Source organism: Erinaceus europaeus, chromosome 1, assembly GCF_950295315.1.
Source record: "Erinaceus europaeus chromosome 1, mEriEur2.1, whole genome shotgun sequence".
Classification (NCBI taxonomy): Eukaryota; Metazoa; Chordata; class Mammalia; order Eulipotyphla; family Erinaceidae; genus Erinaceus; species Erinaceus europaeus.
The window spans coordinates 95689820-95706261 of NC_080162.1; the positions used below are offsets into that span (position 1 = coordinate 95689820).

Here is a 16442-nt window from a genome sequence, read left to right on the forward strand (position 1 = left end):
CTGATGGATGCAGGGACACTGGGATTTTTTTTGGGGGGGAGAGAGATAGGTGGGTAGAGGGGACATGGAATGAATAAGATCAGAGTTGCCCTTCCTGGCTTAAATCTGACTGTTCTGGAGAACATTGAAAAAAATCATCCTTTGCCTTCAAAATGAAAACACTGTTGTGCTCCATGGACCTTAAAATAGAGGCCCCCAGGGTCACCAATGCCTGCACAGCATTCCATGGAAAGCACTGCTTTCTCTCATGAATGCTAAATGCCAACATGGGACTTTTAATTAAATATAAGATCATCTTATGTTTTTCTATGTACCACTGCAAACATTCAATCTCTATGTCAGCCTATCAGCGGTGGACCAGGTTAAACCAGCCCCTTCTCCAGGCAAGGAAACTGTGCATGGCATTCAAAGACAGTGTTTGCAGAGGTCCCAGAGCTGGCATGAAGCAAAGCCTAGAGCCACTTCTCCTCCATTGTGAGAGTCATAAAACTATGGAAGGCAGGATTTCCCTATGAATCCATCCCTCACCCTGCACGATCTGCCCTTCCCTGGCAGCTGGCCCTCCAGGAACAACGGATTTCACATAGATACCACCATAAAGCACACTTGTGTTGACGCCACCCTGAGAAAATAAAAACAGCACATTCAATACACAAATGCCTGTCACTCTATCCCTGTACTATCTTCTATACTTACTTGTTTGTCTGGACCATATAACTGACTAAGCAATTAAGTTATTAGGAGCTCAGAAGAAACACTACAATCTGTTTGGGCCATATGGAGAACCCCCACTGGCCCATGGCTGTACTCAGATCAGGATCACAAGGATGCACCATTCTGCCTTTAACCAGCCTTGGTGAGCATGGCTGTAGGCCCAAAAGCACCCAGCATGTCCTGTGTACTTGCATGTTGCTTTGTTACAAAAGTAGAATTAAACTACACAGATTCTGTAGCCTACATTTTTCACTTAATACTAGAACATGAACATCCCAGCACTAGAGGAAAAAATTGAATTAATTTATTTATTTATTTATTTATTAATTTATTAGTTTATTAATTTATTTATTTTTACCAGAACACTAAAATCAGCTCTGGTTTATGGTGGTGCAGGGGAACCTGAGATTTCTTAGCCTCAGGCATGAGTCTCTTTGCATAACCATTATGCTTATGCTATCTACCTTTGCCTAAAGGTCTAATTATCTTTTCTTTTTTCCGCTGTTGTTGGGGTTTCACTGCTCAGGCTTGACTTTTTCAGATAGAGAGGCAGAAAAGGAAAGATATCATAGAGCCAAAGTTTCCTCTAGTATAGTGTAGGTCAGGCTCAAATCTGGGTCATAGATGCATGGCAAAGCAAACATACTATTCAGGTAAGCTATTTTGAGAGTCTTCATGACCTTCCTTCTAATTTACTTTGTGCATATACATACATGCATGCAGATATTTACATCAATAGAATTGTATCATTCTTATTTTCTCTAGGATCCCACCGAGAGCAAATGCCAAGTGTCTGTTCTAATGAACTTTGTGTTAACCTTGTAGGACCATCTGGTTCCACCATGACTCAGCTCTGAATGATGACATTAATCCACCCACAGTTAGCCTGTGTCCCAGTTACCCAACCCTTCTACCCTTTCCTTGTTGCCCCAACTAACCTCAAAGTCAGGACTTATCACCCAATTCCACTTGCCTTTCTTGAAGTTCTGGCACATTATAAATGTGTCTTCTATCTCCCAACCTAGCACTGCCATCTCCCTATAGCACCTCCTACCTCACTCCAGTGACCTTCTGGTTCACCACTTCCACATGCTGCTGGTACCCAGTGAGCACATTTCAGAAGTAGCCACCTAGAATAGCCATTAGATGACCATCTTTCCAGCTGTTTACTTCCCTGTCCAGTTTTCCCCTGATAACACTTACAGTCACGCTGAATCCAAGTGTGCCATCCTCTCTAGCCAGTTCAACAAAATAAATTTCATTGGCATTGGTTTCTGACAGTGATGGAGGACAAGAGGCAGCACCATGCTACAAACAAATGAAGGCAAAGAAGACATGAGAGTGTTGGCCTCACCTAGGCAGATGGCACACCTTTTAGCTCCCACCTGTTCTCAGGAGCCATCAACGTTGCACAACAAAAAAGCAGGAGTGTCACAGGTGGGCCAGCAGGAGATTCCTTCCCAGCTTTGTCAACTTCTCCCCAACTGTGAAACAGTCTTTTGAATCTACAGTCTTGGTTTCTCAAGCCACAGAACTGAAACAAGAGATCTCCTTCTAGCTGTAACTGCAAATGATGCTCAACTCATAGTGGGACTCAATAAATGGAGTTCTCTCCTGCTTCCACTCAAGATGAAAATACTATAAGAACAGAAGTTATCTGGGAACATTTTGAGAGCTTTATGCATAACACTAGCCAAATGATCTAGGGGATTCACAGTAGTTTTGTTTTGTTATTTCGATGTTTTTTTTTTTTTCTTTTAGAGATAGAGAAAGTAGAGAAGCAAAGAAAGTGAAAGAGACCATAGCACCAAACTTTCCTTCAATGTTGTGGGGGATGATGGTCTTGAGCCTGGATCAAGCAAGTGATAAAGCAGTACACTATCCAAGTGAGCTATAATATTTTGCCTACCCTACAAAGCAGTTTTTAAGCATAAAAAGTCCTTGGAGAGCCTTCAGTCATCTCTAACAAGGGTAGCCACATTGAGCCTCTGCTTAACAATTGTTGAATACTTCCAGGAAAGAGAAAAAATATTAAGCATGTTTCTCATATTGTAACAATAAATATGTATGGCTTATTAATTTGTCCAATCATAAAGCAACATACTGATGAACAACTATTACATGTCAGGCAACGTACAAATTGCTAGAGATGGTAATGATAAGACAGACCTGCCCATATTGAACTATTACTATCTATAGGAGACAGGGGGGTTTTTTGGTTTGTTTTATTTTATTTTATTTTATTTGCCTCCAGGGTTATCACTGGGGCTTGGTGCCTGCACCACAAATCCACTGCTCCTGGCATCCATCTTTTTTTTCCATTTTTGTTGTTGGAGGAGAGAGTTTTAAGGAACTGTGCCCAGAAGACGAGCCATAGACACACCTAACCTTCTGTCCTAATTGCTAACTTTGTTTAAGTGCCCCTGAGTCCAGAGTATTGGAAAATATAATTATCATACAATAAAATAATTATACTAAAGAACTTAAAATTCAATCATATTCCTGTGATAAAGCTTCAGAAGATGTTAAGGGAGCCAGCTACAGCAAACAGGCCCTCCTACGGAGGAATCCCAGCAGTATAGGGACATAGAGGTTTCCAGACTACTAAACACATCGGTGCTTTGGAATGGGGAGTGCTGCACCCCAACTCCGTAGGGACAGGGGTTCCCTGTACTTGGGTCCTTCCCAGATCTCAGTCTATGTATCCGTTCATATAGATATTCACTTGTACCAGTTAAGATTCCTTTTGTAACAACTCAGAAATAACAAATAATCTGTTATCCCGAGTTCTGTTATAGAAAATTACCGAGACAAGCCATGGCACACGTGGTAAACACATACACTACAGTGTGCAAGGACCCAGGTTCAAGTGCCTGGTCCCCACCTGCAGGGGGGAAACTTCACAAGAGGTGGGAGGGCTGCAGGTGTCTGTCTCTCTGTCTCTGTCTCTCTCTCTCTCTGTCTCTATTTCCCTTTCCCTTCTCAGTTTCTCTTCAGCTCTATCCAATGATAAACCAATAAAAAATATTTTAAAAGAAGACAGAGTCGAGCGATAGTGCAGCAGTTAAGCGCAGGTGGTGCAAAGCACAAGGACCGGCATTAGGACCCCGGTTCAAGCCCCTGGCTCCCCACCTGCAGGGGAGTTACTTCACAAGTGGTGAAGCAGGTCTGCAGTTGTCTTTCTCTCCCCCTCTCTGTCTTCCCCTCCTCTCTCCATTTCTCTATGTCCTATACAACAGCGACAACATCAATAACAACAACAATAATAACTACAACAATAAAACAAGGGCAACAAAAAGGGGAAAATAAATAAAATATTTAAAAACAAAGAAGGCATCTCCTATAGGTAGCCTCTAGATGGACACATTCTGAAGCTCAGGGCATAAGCACCAGGAGGAAGAAAGCAAACTCTGTTGTACAGAGAACTCTGTGCTTCAGTACAAGGTCACTGACCAGCTGTCTCCTAGGACACTGGGTGAAGTGTTAAGCACACCACGCGCACTTAACTCGCTGTACTGAGTCCCAGGAGATGCCTTCTTTTCTATGCATTGCCTTTAGCAGCAACCAATGTTACTTCCAGTGACACTTGTAATTAAAGACTAAAGATGCCAGAGACTTCAACACAGAGTCCTGTGGTCCAGGGACTACACTAGGAGCTTTGTCTCTTTTTCATTCAATAAGAGAGAGAAATTGAGAGGGGAGGGGGGCTAGAGAAGGAGAGAAAGATAGACCTGCAGACCTGCTTCACCACTCATGAAGTGAAGTGGACCCATGCTGGTGGGGAGCAGGGGCTTGAACCCAGGTCCTTATACATATCTTTACATGTAGTACTATGTGCATTTAACCGAGTGCACCACCGCCCACCCCCTAGAGCTTTGTCTTTATTCCTTTATTCAGGACCAGCATTTATTCCTATTTTGCAGATGATAAAGCTGAGGCCCATGGGTGGTTAAGTAAACTTGCGTGCCTGACATGGCAGATAGAGAGAAAGGGAAACTTCAGAGCCAGGACTGTTGAACTCCACAGCCTAGTCTATTTCTCCCCAGTTCTACAGGCTGAACCAAAGGGATGATTACCTTTAACAGCAGAGAGGAGAGCTGGGGCCTCAGTCTGGGCATCATGTTCTGAGTTCCAGGCAATTCTAGTTCTTCACTATTTCTTTCCTGGTATTGTATAGATGATGAAATACCTCCCCGGTGCCCATTGTTCCTGCTGTCTGTGAAGAAGACCCCAGAATTGGCTATGCTATTTTTCTCCTTGCTTGGGGTACTTCCACAAACACCTACAAAAACAAGCCAAGAATATGTCAACAGCTTGGGAAGGCTGGCATATCAGTAGCATCTCTACATGGGGTGCGGTGTTCTCCGCCAACGACACCGAGAGATCTTTTATAGCTGTAGAGAACGTTAGGAGTTTAACACCTCATGAAGGATGATGCATTTAGAACAGAGAAAGGGAAGATTCTGGATGTGATTTAAAAACTTAAATAGAGCTTGTGCAACTCACTGTGAAAACACAGGAGCAAAAAAGAGTTAATAGACTCCCATTTAATTAAGTTTTCACTATATGATAGACATCATACAGAGAGAAAGAGAGAGAGATGCACATATAAAATTATTCCATCTTTCCAGCACGCCCACTGGGAAGGTAATATCCCAGTTAAAACATGAAAAATGAGATTCAAAAGGATTAAGTAGCTTTCCTGATATACTACAAACAGTATGTGGTGGTGGTATTAAGCCCAGCTTCTTGCAAAGACCCTATTAAGCACATCTGCCATCATCATACCAGACAAAAAACAACATGCCATATATTTTCATGAGACCTGGAAAAACCAGACTCTGGATTCCTTGTGAGTGAAGACTGGACCACCATTCCTATTAACCCTATGTCTGATCCTTGACCTGGCACAGAATAGAGGAAAAACACAAGGTCTAGAATCAATAAATAAGGCCTGGGGCTTGCAAGGTAATTTGACATTTCTAGATCTCATTTTCCTTTTACTTAAAATATGATATCAGAACTAGGAGGTAGCTCACTCAGTAAAGTGTACATTTTATCACACAGAAGAACCGAGGTGTTATCCCCTAGAACTACAGGAGAGCACAGTGTATGTCACCAGGGAAGCTTCATAAACAGTAGAGCATTGTTGTGGTGTCTTTCATTCTCTGTCTCTGGACCAGAAATTCTGTCACTTTCTATCTGATATTAAAAGGAAAAATCACACATGCAAAAGAGAGGTAGGCCCCTATATGTAGGGGGAAAAAACAGAAGAACATCAACTATCTGGTAGAATTGGGGAAATGTAGAGATCAAGTAAAGATTTTATAGGTGAACAGAAAGAGCTAAAGAGATTAAGGCTTGGAATCCTTGGTTTCCCCCATAGATACTGTAAGCCCCGACCTCCAGCCGATCCACCCTACACCATTACTGGTCACTTACGTCAGGAACATCATCCAAGCCCTTTTGTGGGCCTTTCCAGGACCTTACCCTCACTATAAACTAGCAATGATAAGGAATGCCTCATTCTCTGAAGGGAGGCTGGGTCATTCTACTCTGCCTGGTCCTAAAGAAGATTGGTTCTAAAATGAGTGCAGTTTAGAATGTTCCCAGCTGCAAACAGGGACTGTAAGCTCAGTCTGACAGGGACTCAGAAGTTATATAGGCTCCTGTACTAAATATGAATAGATATGGGCCCTTGGTCAGATCAATGTGGTAAATAGTTCATTATATTTATATATTTTATTCAAGTTTGTGAGCTACTCTCTGCCCTAATCTGGCTCTCTAGTCCCATTCACCACTCTAACACAATCTTCCCAGATGATATTTCTAGTTCACCTCCATGTTAACTATCAAGCTCAAGCAAAAATTATTAAAGTCATAGGCCCCTAGGAACATAGCTAAATAGACTTCCTAGCTTCTTATCACCCTAAAATTCCTACTCTCATCTGCTTTATTCTTACTTTTTTGGTTTCCTTTTATTAAACATTTTGACCTACTTTATATCTTACTGCCTTTCACCAAGTTCCAGATGCTACAATTCCATCCTGACTCTCTGGGTAGACAACCTCACCATTGTGTCCTGAAGCCTCACCTCTCTAGAACTCTGCCCCACTAGGGAAAGACAGAAACAGGCTGGAGGTATTGGATCAACCTCCCAATACCCAAGTCCAACAGAGAAGAAATTGCAGGGGCCACAACTCCCACCTTCTGCAAGCCCAAAAAGAACTTTGGTCCACACTTCCAGAGAAGTAAAGGACAAGGGGAAAAGACCAGCAGGCTCTGAATCCTAATTTCAGTGAAGTATTTGTCACCAGGAATCTTGTTTTTATACCATCAGTGAAAGGGAAGAAAATCTGGAAAACACCAGAGGAACTCAATCATTGTTTCTCTTATCTGAGAGAAAGAGAGAGAGAGAGAGAGAGAGAGAGAAAGAAAGAAAGAAAGGACGGACGGACACTGGAAAGTAGTAATAGTTGTAGGTGTGACTTAGAAAGGAAGTAAAGACAGGATGGGACAAAAAGCATATAGATACAGACACAAATAGTAATAGTTCATATCTGAGACCTAGGGAGAACTACTGCATTTCCAATGGAAGGGCTTCGGACACAGAACTCTGGTAGCGGGAACAATATGGAATTATACCCCCAATGTCTTATAATTTTGTAAATCAATATTAAACCACTGATAAAAAATTTAAAAAGAGAGATTAAGACTTGGTTTATGGAAGAACCTCAATAAATATGTTCACTGTTATGATGTTTGTATTAGTTATTCAAGAAATTCACATGGGAGAAAGTCATAATAACTATGTTATCTTTGGTTATGGTGTCATTAGTGTGCAAGGAAGTTCCCAGTTGACAGCTTGAATGAATTTGATGAGGTAGATTCAATATTGTTTGAATCTAAAAGTATCACTAAGAGATGACTGGCCCTTAATGCCTTATTCCTGGCCAATTTCTTCACAAATTTCACTGTGATTATCACTGTGTGGCAATGTGGTAAGCACCTGTGCATTTTTCCCTACACACATAACAGTTGAAAAGGATAGGACTTAGGACTGTAATTCAGACAGAAGTCAGACTGTGCGACTGGTATCCTGCCTGATAGAGATACACAATAGGTGACCTTCTCTGGTAATGAAAATTAAATCTATTGTTGATGGTAATTATAACTCATTATGAGAATTGTCCTACCTGGTGCCTGACCTCCAACTCAGACTACCTGCTCCAAGACTGAAAACCACACAGAAATTCATGGGAGTCCAGCCTCTGCCCACAGAGACTCTGCCAGTATTCCCATGGAAAGGGTGTCCTTGAGCAACCATAGCAACGGTGTGAGAAACCCCCAACTGTGATGAGGTGGTGCTACCAATAAGTACATGAGACTTCAGGGAGAGAGGACATGCAATTCACAAGTTTTCTGGGGAATCCTTGGTCCAATCCCTAATGTAAAACTGTGGGTTAAGTCTCATAGGCTTTGGGTGCCAATAATTTTTTTAATTTTATTAGTTATTTAATAATGATTAGCATGACTTTAAGATAATGGGTATAATTCCACAGAGTTATCACCACCAGAGTTTGGTGTCCCATCCCCTCCATTAGAAATTTCCCTATCCATTATCCCTCTGAGAGTATGGACCAAAGATCTTTATGGGGTGCAGAAGGTAGAAGGTCTGGCTTCTATAATTTCTTCTCTGCTGGACATGGACATTGACAAGTTGATCCATATCCCATGCCTGTTTCTACCTTTCCTAGTGGGTCAGGGCTCTGGAGAGGTGAGGTTTTAGTACACATCAGTGAAGTCACAATAAACCACCCTTGAGTAAGAATGCATTGATCTTGGCTCTGCTATATTATGTTTCCTGATCAAGAAAAAGATCATCTGGCCAAAAAAAGGGGTGGCAGGAGAGGGATAAGGAACAAATTGCTTATTTTTATCCATTCTGCTTCTATAGAAAAATGTAGGAAGAAATGAAAGGAAAATAAAATATTGTGAGAAGAGCAATGATGAGCTTGGGAAGTCCAATTAAGACAGTGAACGGTGACTAGTGTTGTGGGAGTGCTGAGGCAGGTCCCTGAGTCAGCTTCAAATTGAGAAGGAGAGGTACATAACTGAGGTCCCAATTCACCACCTCCAATCTCCCCCAGGGCTTCTGGACCAGGAGTAGTAGGAATACCTGGGAGGACCATTGGTGATACCACATACATGAGCAAGAATGAAAGGGTTGCTTGATTTTCAGAGCACAAGAAAAATGGAGTGCCTACATTTCAGACCTATAAAGTCTTAACTGGTATGGTGTGAAGCAACTGTGTACATAAGCAGAAAATGTCCAGTGCTACAGGCAGGTGAGGAAGAAATCTGTGAGCCTGAATTTGCAGGCAATCTGCCGTTAAATTATAGACTCATCCAACTGAAAAGCAATGGGTAACTGGAAAGGGATCTTAACATTCTTCACTAACTACATTGATTCTCCTTAGCCTGCACCACATATAATGACATTGTTTTTAATAAAAATAATTGTTGCTCCTCTTATTCATCTAAAAGATGAAGAAAATATATCATTTAAAAAATACTTTACTGGGAGTCGGGCGGTAGCGCCACAGGTTAAGCGCAGGTGGCACAAAGTGCAAGGACCGGCGTAAGGATCCTGGTTCGAGCCCCTGGCTCACCACGTACAGGGGAGTCATTTCACAAGTTGTGAAACAGGTCTGCAGGTGTCTATCTTTCTCTCCCCCCTCTGTTTTCCCCTCCTCTCTCTATTTCTCTCTGTCCTATCCAACAACGACAACATCAATAACAACAACAATAATAACTACAACAATAAAACAACAAGGACAACAAAAGGGAATAAATAAATAAATTTTAAAAATATTTTACTGTGTTGGCTACTGTCAAGCATTTATATGAAAAACTATCTGCTTGCTAGAAACATTCAGCTTCCAAGTCAGGTTCCTTCCCACCTGATCACCACACCCAACCCCTTCCTATATAATCCTGGAATAAACACAATAAAACTTTTAGTGAAAAACAAAAATAGTATCTTTTTCATAATGCAAGAAAAGTAGACAAAAACAATCCACAATGCAACTGATGTATTGGCCATGTCTTCGAGTAGACTAGAATAAGCTGTTCCTAGTCAGCAGGGACAAGCACGAATAGAGCATACTTTGCCCCTCTCACATTGACCTGTGACCGTGCATTGCTTCTTGGCAATTCATTATGACAAGCAAAGCACTTAATGGATTCAAAGTTCTGGTGTCCCCATGAAAATAACATACCCCTGGAAATAAAGAAGACCCCCCCCCACTTCTAAAAGCAGGTGAAGACATACCTTTTGACTGAGAAATGATTAATTCTATGTTGTCAGGAGAATTCTGAATCATTCTAACAGCCATGTTAAATGTGAATCCCTCCAGACTGATGTGATTTAAGGCTAGTATCTGTCCTCCTGGGGATAAAAGAAACATCTCAGTGTCATCAAGAAAATAAGGTGGTCTGGGAGATGGCACAATGAATAAAGCATTGGACTCTCAAGCATAAGATCCTTAGTTCAATCCCTGTCAACACATGTATCAGAGTGATGTCTGGTTCTTTCTCTCTCTCCTCCTTTCTCATTAATAAATAAAATATATTTAAAAATTTTCTAAAAAAGAAAACAAGAAAGAGCAGTTCCTTAAAATAACACTCTTGGTGTTTCAGACAACATAGATACCTGGTTTGATCTTTTCTGATTTTTCAGCTGGTCCACCAGGAATAATAGAAGATATAAAGATGCCAGGATGAACTTTGTCTGTTTCTTCTCCTTCATTAATAACAAACCCTGTAATTCCAAGATGATATTTAATAAGATGGTACTCAATGATTTAGCAGCTCAGAGAAAGAAGGTTATTTTCCAGAGATCACAAAGCTACTAAGGTAAAGTGAGTGCTTGTAGTAGATCTACTCTGCCATGATTCACAGACAAAATTGAGAAAAGGTTAGGAATATAGTCCATTACAGTAGACTGAATTTTGATCCAGTAGATAAAAAGATAAAAGAAATAATTGTTAAACAAGTACCTTGTCTCAATGTTTTGTTTCGTGTGTGTGTGTGTGTGTGTGTGTGTGTGTGTGTGTGTGTGTGTGTGTATGTGTGTTATTTCTTTATTGGAAGATTAATGGTTTACAGTCAACAGTAAAATACAGTAGTTTGTACATGTGTAACATTTCTCAGTTTTCCACATAACAATTCAATGTCCACTATGTCCTTCTCCACCATCATGTTCCAGGACCTGAACCCACCCCCAACCCATCATCACCAGAGTCTTATATTTGATGTAATACACCAACTCCAGTCCAAGATCTGCCTTGTGTTTTCCCATCTTGTATGGTTATAAGGTTCTTAAATGAATGGCAGGTAGATGCTATAAATAGTAAGAGGAGGAAAAAAATGTCCATTCCTCCCCATCACTAAGAGTTAGGTACAGGGACCAGGTTAAGAGCACATGTTACAGTGCACAAGGACTTTGGTTTAAGCTCCCAGTCCCCACCTGGCAGAAAGAAGCTCTGAGATTGGTGAACAGTGATGCAAGTATTTCTCTCTCTTTTTTTAAGTTTTTATTATCTTTATTTATTGGATAAAGACAGCCAGAAATTGAAAGGGTAGGAGGAGACAGAGAGGGAAAGAGTCAGAGAGACACCTGCAGCCCTGCTTCACCACTCACAAAGATTTCCCCCTGAAAGTGAGGACTGGGGGCTTGAACCTGCGTCCTTGTGCACTGTAATATGTGCACTCAACTAGGTGCACCACCACCCGGCCCCTCTTTCTCCCTTTTTCCCTTCGCTCTCTATTTCTCTACCCAATAAATAAATACATATTTTAAAAGTATCAAATTAAATAACAAAAACTTGTTATGAGAATATTTTATAGTTTTTTTTTTCCTATCCTGTACTTAGATTCTCAAGATAATGTGCCCAAAAAACTTACCCAGGATTCAAAGCAAAACTTTGACTTCAGTGTCCTATTGTTCTTTTAGGGACATTAAAAGGAGGAAAAAGTAGTGATCACTGAGGGGGGAAAAAAATCCAACTGGTGGAGGAGAAGCAGAGAGGGGAGCAGAGAGGTAAAAAGGGAAGCTGGCACACACCTCCCCTTTGCCTGTAGGAAGAGGCTGAGTGCTATCTGCTAGACATCCTCTTACCAAAACCACGACATGGGTCCCTGCTCAGTGTCACGTGCACAATTTCTTGATCCAGTTGGGATGTAAAGCACTTTCCCCTGTTTTTTTGTAATCCTAGAGGTGGAAATAAAAAGAACATTAAGTTTTTCCCCCAAAATCATTTGAGACCTAGTAAAAAGGATAAAGTCCTCCTCTCTCTCTCTCTCTCTCTCTCTCACACACACACACACACACACATACACACACACACCACACCATACAACACACAACACACACACACACACTACTGGGAATGGCTCTGTAAACACATACTTTTCATGAACCTCACTGAGTTCATGTTAATGGATTTTGAGCTAAAATAGCAGATCCAAGCATAGCACAACTATAGACTGTGTTTTCTATATAATTTACTGGTTATCTGGGGAAGAAGGATTCTGGGGATGGGAACCCAGGGCCTCACTCATAGAAAGCAGGACTATACCTAATTTTTCCACCTCGTTCTTGGTAAAAGAATTTGGGCAGAGATATACTTTCAAACAATAAAAAGTGAAACTAAAATTAGAGCACAGAGACAGCAAAGACTCCCACACTTGAGCCTCTAATCATTAGGCTTAATGGCCTTACAGTCCACCACCATGTCCTGTATCTCAGGTTTTGAAGGAGAATCAAATCAGAACCTGAGGTTGCTGCAGGTGGTATGGAGTTCAAGGCAAAGGCACCCCAGTGCTGAACTCAAAACACAGGGTAACATCCCCAAATGGTGACCTACTACCCCAAACTTCCCATCATTCCCCTCTTCCAGGAACCTTGGTGGGCCACCTAGAAGCATGCCACAACTAACCCCCGAACTTAATACCCTCAACATATATTTTCTCTGGTTCTGGAATCTCAGTGGATTCCGTTGGGAACGTCCCTGGTACATATGTAAATGAGGGCACTTCTGCCTAACCTGTTTGTTTTCTGGTGAATACTGGATGTGATAGTCTGAGTTTGCATGAAGAGTTGCAGCTGAAATTGGGTGACTCATTTTGCTAACCACACTACTCCACAACAGGTTTCCCTCCTGCTGGACCAGAGCACTCGGTAGCTCTCCACCATCACAGGTACATTTCAGGACATGTCAAGACCACAGCTCAAGGTAAGGCAGCCAGAACTCTTTCTGACCAAAGGTAATTAGAGACTAATTTTAAAGAAGGAGGGACTAATTTTAAAGTTGGGCTGTGACACACCCAGTTGAGCCCACACTACCATGTGCAAGGACCCAAGTTCAAGTACCCTGCCCCCACCTGCAGGAGGGAAGTCTCATAAGCAGCAGTGAAACAGTGTTGCATATGTCTCTCTCTCCCTCTTTACCTCCCCTCCTCCTCTCAATTTTTCTCTGTTCTATCAAATTAAATAAATACATAAATAAATGTTTTAAAAATCAGATTATGTGGATAACCAAAGAAGCAAAATAGAGTGGTTGCAAAAGGCTGATAGTGATTGTCACATAAAAGGTTTCTTTTTTTTTTTTTGCCTCCAGGTCTATTGCTGGGGCTCAGTGCCTGCACCATGAATCCACTGCTCCTGGAGGCCATTTTTCCCCCTTTTGTTGCCCTTGTTGTTGTAGCCTTGTTGTGGTTATCATTGTTGTTGTTGATGTCATTTGTTGTTGGATAGGACAGAAAGAAATGGAGAGAGGAGGGGAAGACAGAGAGGGGGAGAGAAAGATAGACACCTGCAGACCTGCTTCACCGCCTGTGAAGCGACTCCCCTGCAGGTGGGGAGCCGGGGGCTCACACTGGGATTCTTATGCTGGTCCTTGCACTTTACACCACATGCGCTTTACCTGCCCAACCCCCAAAAGGTTTCTTTTACCTGAAACCAGGGCCATGGTCTGGCATTTTCCCAGGTGCACACTCTGAACAGGCAACCCAGAGACATGGTCACAAGGCTTTGGCTTCTGGATCAAACTGATGTTCTGCCTCTGCTCCTGGCCAGTGCAGGGGCTATAGGAAAAGACAAAACGAGATGAGATGCCCTAGGAGGTAACTTCTTTCCATGTATGAGTGTGGACAGTAGTTTGTGGAATCTGCCCAATCAACCGTCCATAGACAGACTTTACTATGGGCTGCTCTGGTTATCAAGCCTATGCTAGAAGAATGGTTGGGGGGGGGGGGCTTCTGCCTTACAGGGGACTCTGAAGTGATCATAATGCTTATGGACCTCCCACTATCTCTATCTTGTCCTTCAAACCCCGCATTTCTTTAATCTCAAGCTGGTGGCAGCACCAAAATGAGATATCAAGTATAAAGCAACAATGCTCTCAGTCCTAGTTTTTTGTTGTCTGCATTTGTTTTCAGCCTGGTTGGACATTCTGAAAGCTGCACACAGTAACATATCTGCCTGATCTTGAAGGCATCTAGAGGATGCGGCTACCCCACGGAAAGCTGAGAACAAGTCTTTCATGAAGAATTTCAATAGCCGCTTGGGGAGCCAACATCCCAAGAAGTAATTTATTTTCCCCACACCACCACCAGCCAGAACTTCACAGTGCTCTGGTAATAAATAAATAAATAAATATTTCCTAAGCCCTAGGAGAACAATGAAGACTGCATCCTGCCCCATGCCCAGGGTCATTTCTATAGAGATAAACTATATTCAGCAATGACCAACACAGAAAGAAGAAATACTTAAATACACAACTATCCCTGATGAGACACCTGGAAAAGCCAGGAGTGGGCCTTCAAGACGGCCAACTACTTGATCAAACATGGCTGCTCTTTTTTTTTTTTTTAATTTTACTTATTGGATAGAGACAACCATAAATCAAGAGGGTTAGGAAAGGTAGGGAGGAAGACAGAGAGACACTTACAGCACTCTTTCACCACTCTCAAAGCTTTCCCCCTGCAGGGGTAGGGCACCAGGGGCTCAAACCTGGGTCTTTGTGCATTGTAACATGTACGTTCAACCTGCCTTCTGAGAGGTTATTGGGAGCCCCACTGACCTCGGTAAAAGCATTTTGTAACCATTACATCCTCAAGGTGGTCTTGAGTCAGTCCTGGTTTCCTCAGACTTAAACTACAAAGTGCCATCAAGTACCGTTAGTGTGAGTGACAGGTGCAAGATGGCCACAAATACCTTGGCATTCCTACATGAAGTTGTTTGGTCTGTTTCAACTCCCTGTGAAACTATGCTGATGTTTGACAACTTTGATAAAAAAAAATATATATGGCTGAAGTGCCATTGTATCAGCTCGAGGTCTAGCCTTTAAGACACTGTAAACCTTCCTTTGGGTTTCTTGAATTCTAACCTGATATCTAGAAGTCTGATTAGCCTGTATCACATAGGATCCTCGGTAGCTAGCCATGATCTTACAGTGGTTAGTACTCTGCGTTGTGGAAGTATCATATGAAGAGGATGCGAGACCAAACAGAAAGGAAAGTGTCAGGTAAGCTCACCAGTCTAGCTGTTCTCACTTCGAGCCCAATGGAGCTCCAGACCAAGACTGTTGACAACAGCCAAGTGACCCAATCCATTCCAGATGATAAAAAAAAAAAAATCACCCAACTAAGCCCTACCTGAATTTATTACCCAGGAAAATTGTGAAATGAGATAACAAAATGTTGTTTGAAGTCACTATTATCTAGTGATTCTGCTTTGGAGTAACTTGTTATCTGGAGACACATGCACCCCTAGCTTAGCTTCATCATTAATGATTTAGTTTGTACTGTGTGATGATGCATATTGGCATCAACCAGGAAAGGGGTATAATTTCCTTTTATATAATTTTTTTCCTAGTGGTATAGCAATGGCTTCCAAAATTATGAGATTTCAGAGGCACAGTTTTACATCCATATATTTGTGTCTGTAACTCACTGTACTTACCAACAAAGTCCCCTGAGGGGCAATAATTTTCTAAGAATTACTTTCAGAAATAAATCAGATGAATCATCCATACCCTTTTACTGAAGCAGATGTATAAATCATGCCAGGAAAAGAGGGAAAAAAATCCTCAGTTCCTACAGCAACCTTCATGGTCATGTGCTACCTGTGAATCTATGCTACTTACAAAACTAGCAATGTCAGTGTAATCAAAACTCTAAGCTATTTTCAAGTTTGTGGATCATTGTGTTATAATGTAAAATTGTGTTTATAAGCTCACTGTTGTATTTTATAAATTAAATTGCAGCAGTCAACCAGTAGGGGGAAAATGTAGCACAGAATAGAGATTCAGGAGTATAGACTCCAGAGACAGTTTTGCAAGTGTAAATCCCAAATTCTCCATCTTTCCTTCTCTCTCAAATAATAAGAACAATGGAAACAACTTCACAGGGTTATGAGGATTAAATTAGATTCTGGGACCTGGGTGGTGGTACATACACTTGGTTGAGCACACACGCTACACTGCGCAAGGACCCAAGTTTGAGCCCCCAGTGCTCACCTGCTGGGGAAAAGCTTTGCAAGTGGTGAAGCAAGGCTGCAGGTGTCTCTCTGTCTCTCTTCCTCCCTACCACCTCCTTCCCTCTCGATTTCTGGCTATCTCTATGCAATAAATAAATAGATAATATATGGGCCCCAGATCAAA

At 41.8% G+C, this 16442-nt stretch overlaps 1 protein-coding gene across 1 annotated transcript in view; it reads right to left on the reverse strand.

Annotated features, from left to right (window-relative positions):
• Positions 1-481: 481 nt before the first annotated feature.
• LOC103116560 (FERM and PDZ domain-containing protein 2) overlaps positions 482-16442 on the reverse strand; it is a 74198-nt gene continuing 58237 nt past the window's right edge. Inside the window, exons 9-15 of the mRNA XM_060201924.1 lie at positions 13733-13863; positions 11897-11989; positions 10430-10537; positions 10049-10165; positions 4791-4996; positions 1918-2022; positions 482-622 (exon numbers count right to left, since the gene is read on the reverse strand). Of these exons, the coding sequence (XP_060057907.1) occupies positions 482-622; positions 1918-2022; positions 4791-4996; positions 10049-10165; positions 10430-10537; positions 11897-11989; positions 13733-13863 (901 nt within the window). The remainder of the gene's footprint in view (positions 623-1917; positions 2023-4790; positions 4997-10048; positions 10166-10429; positions 10538-11896; positions 11990-13732; positions 13864-16442) is intronic.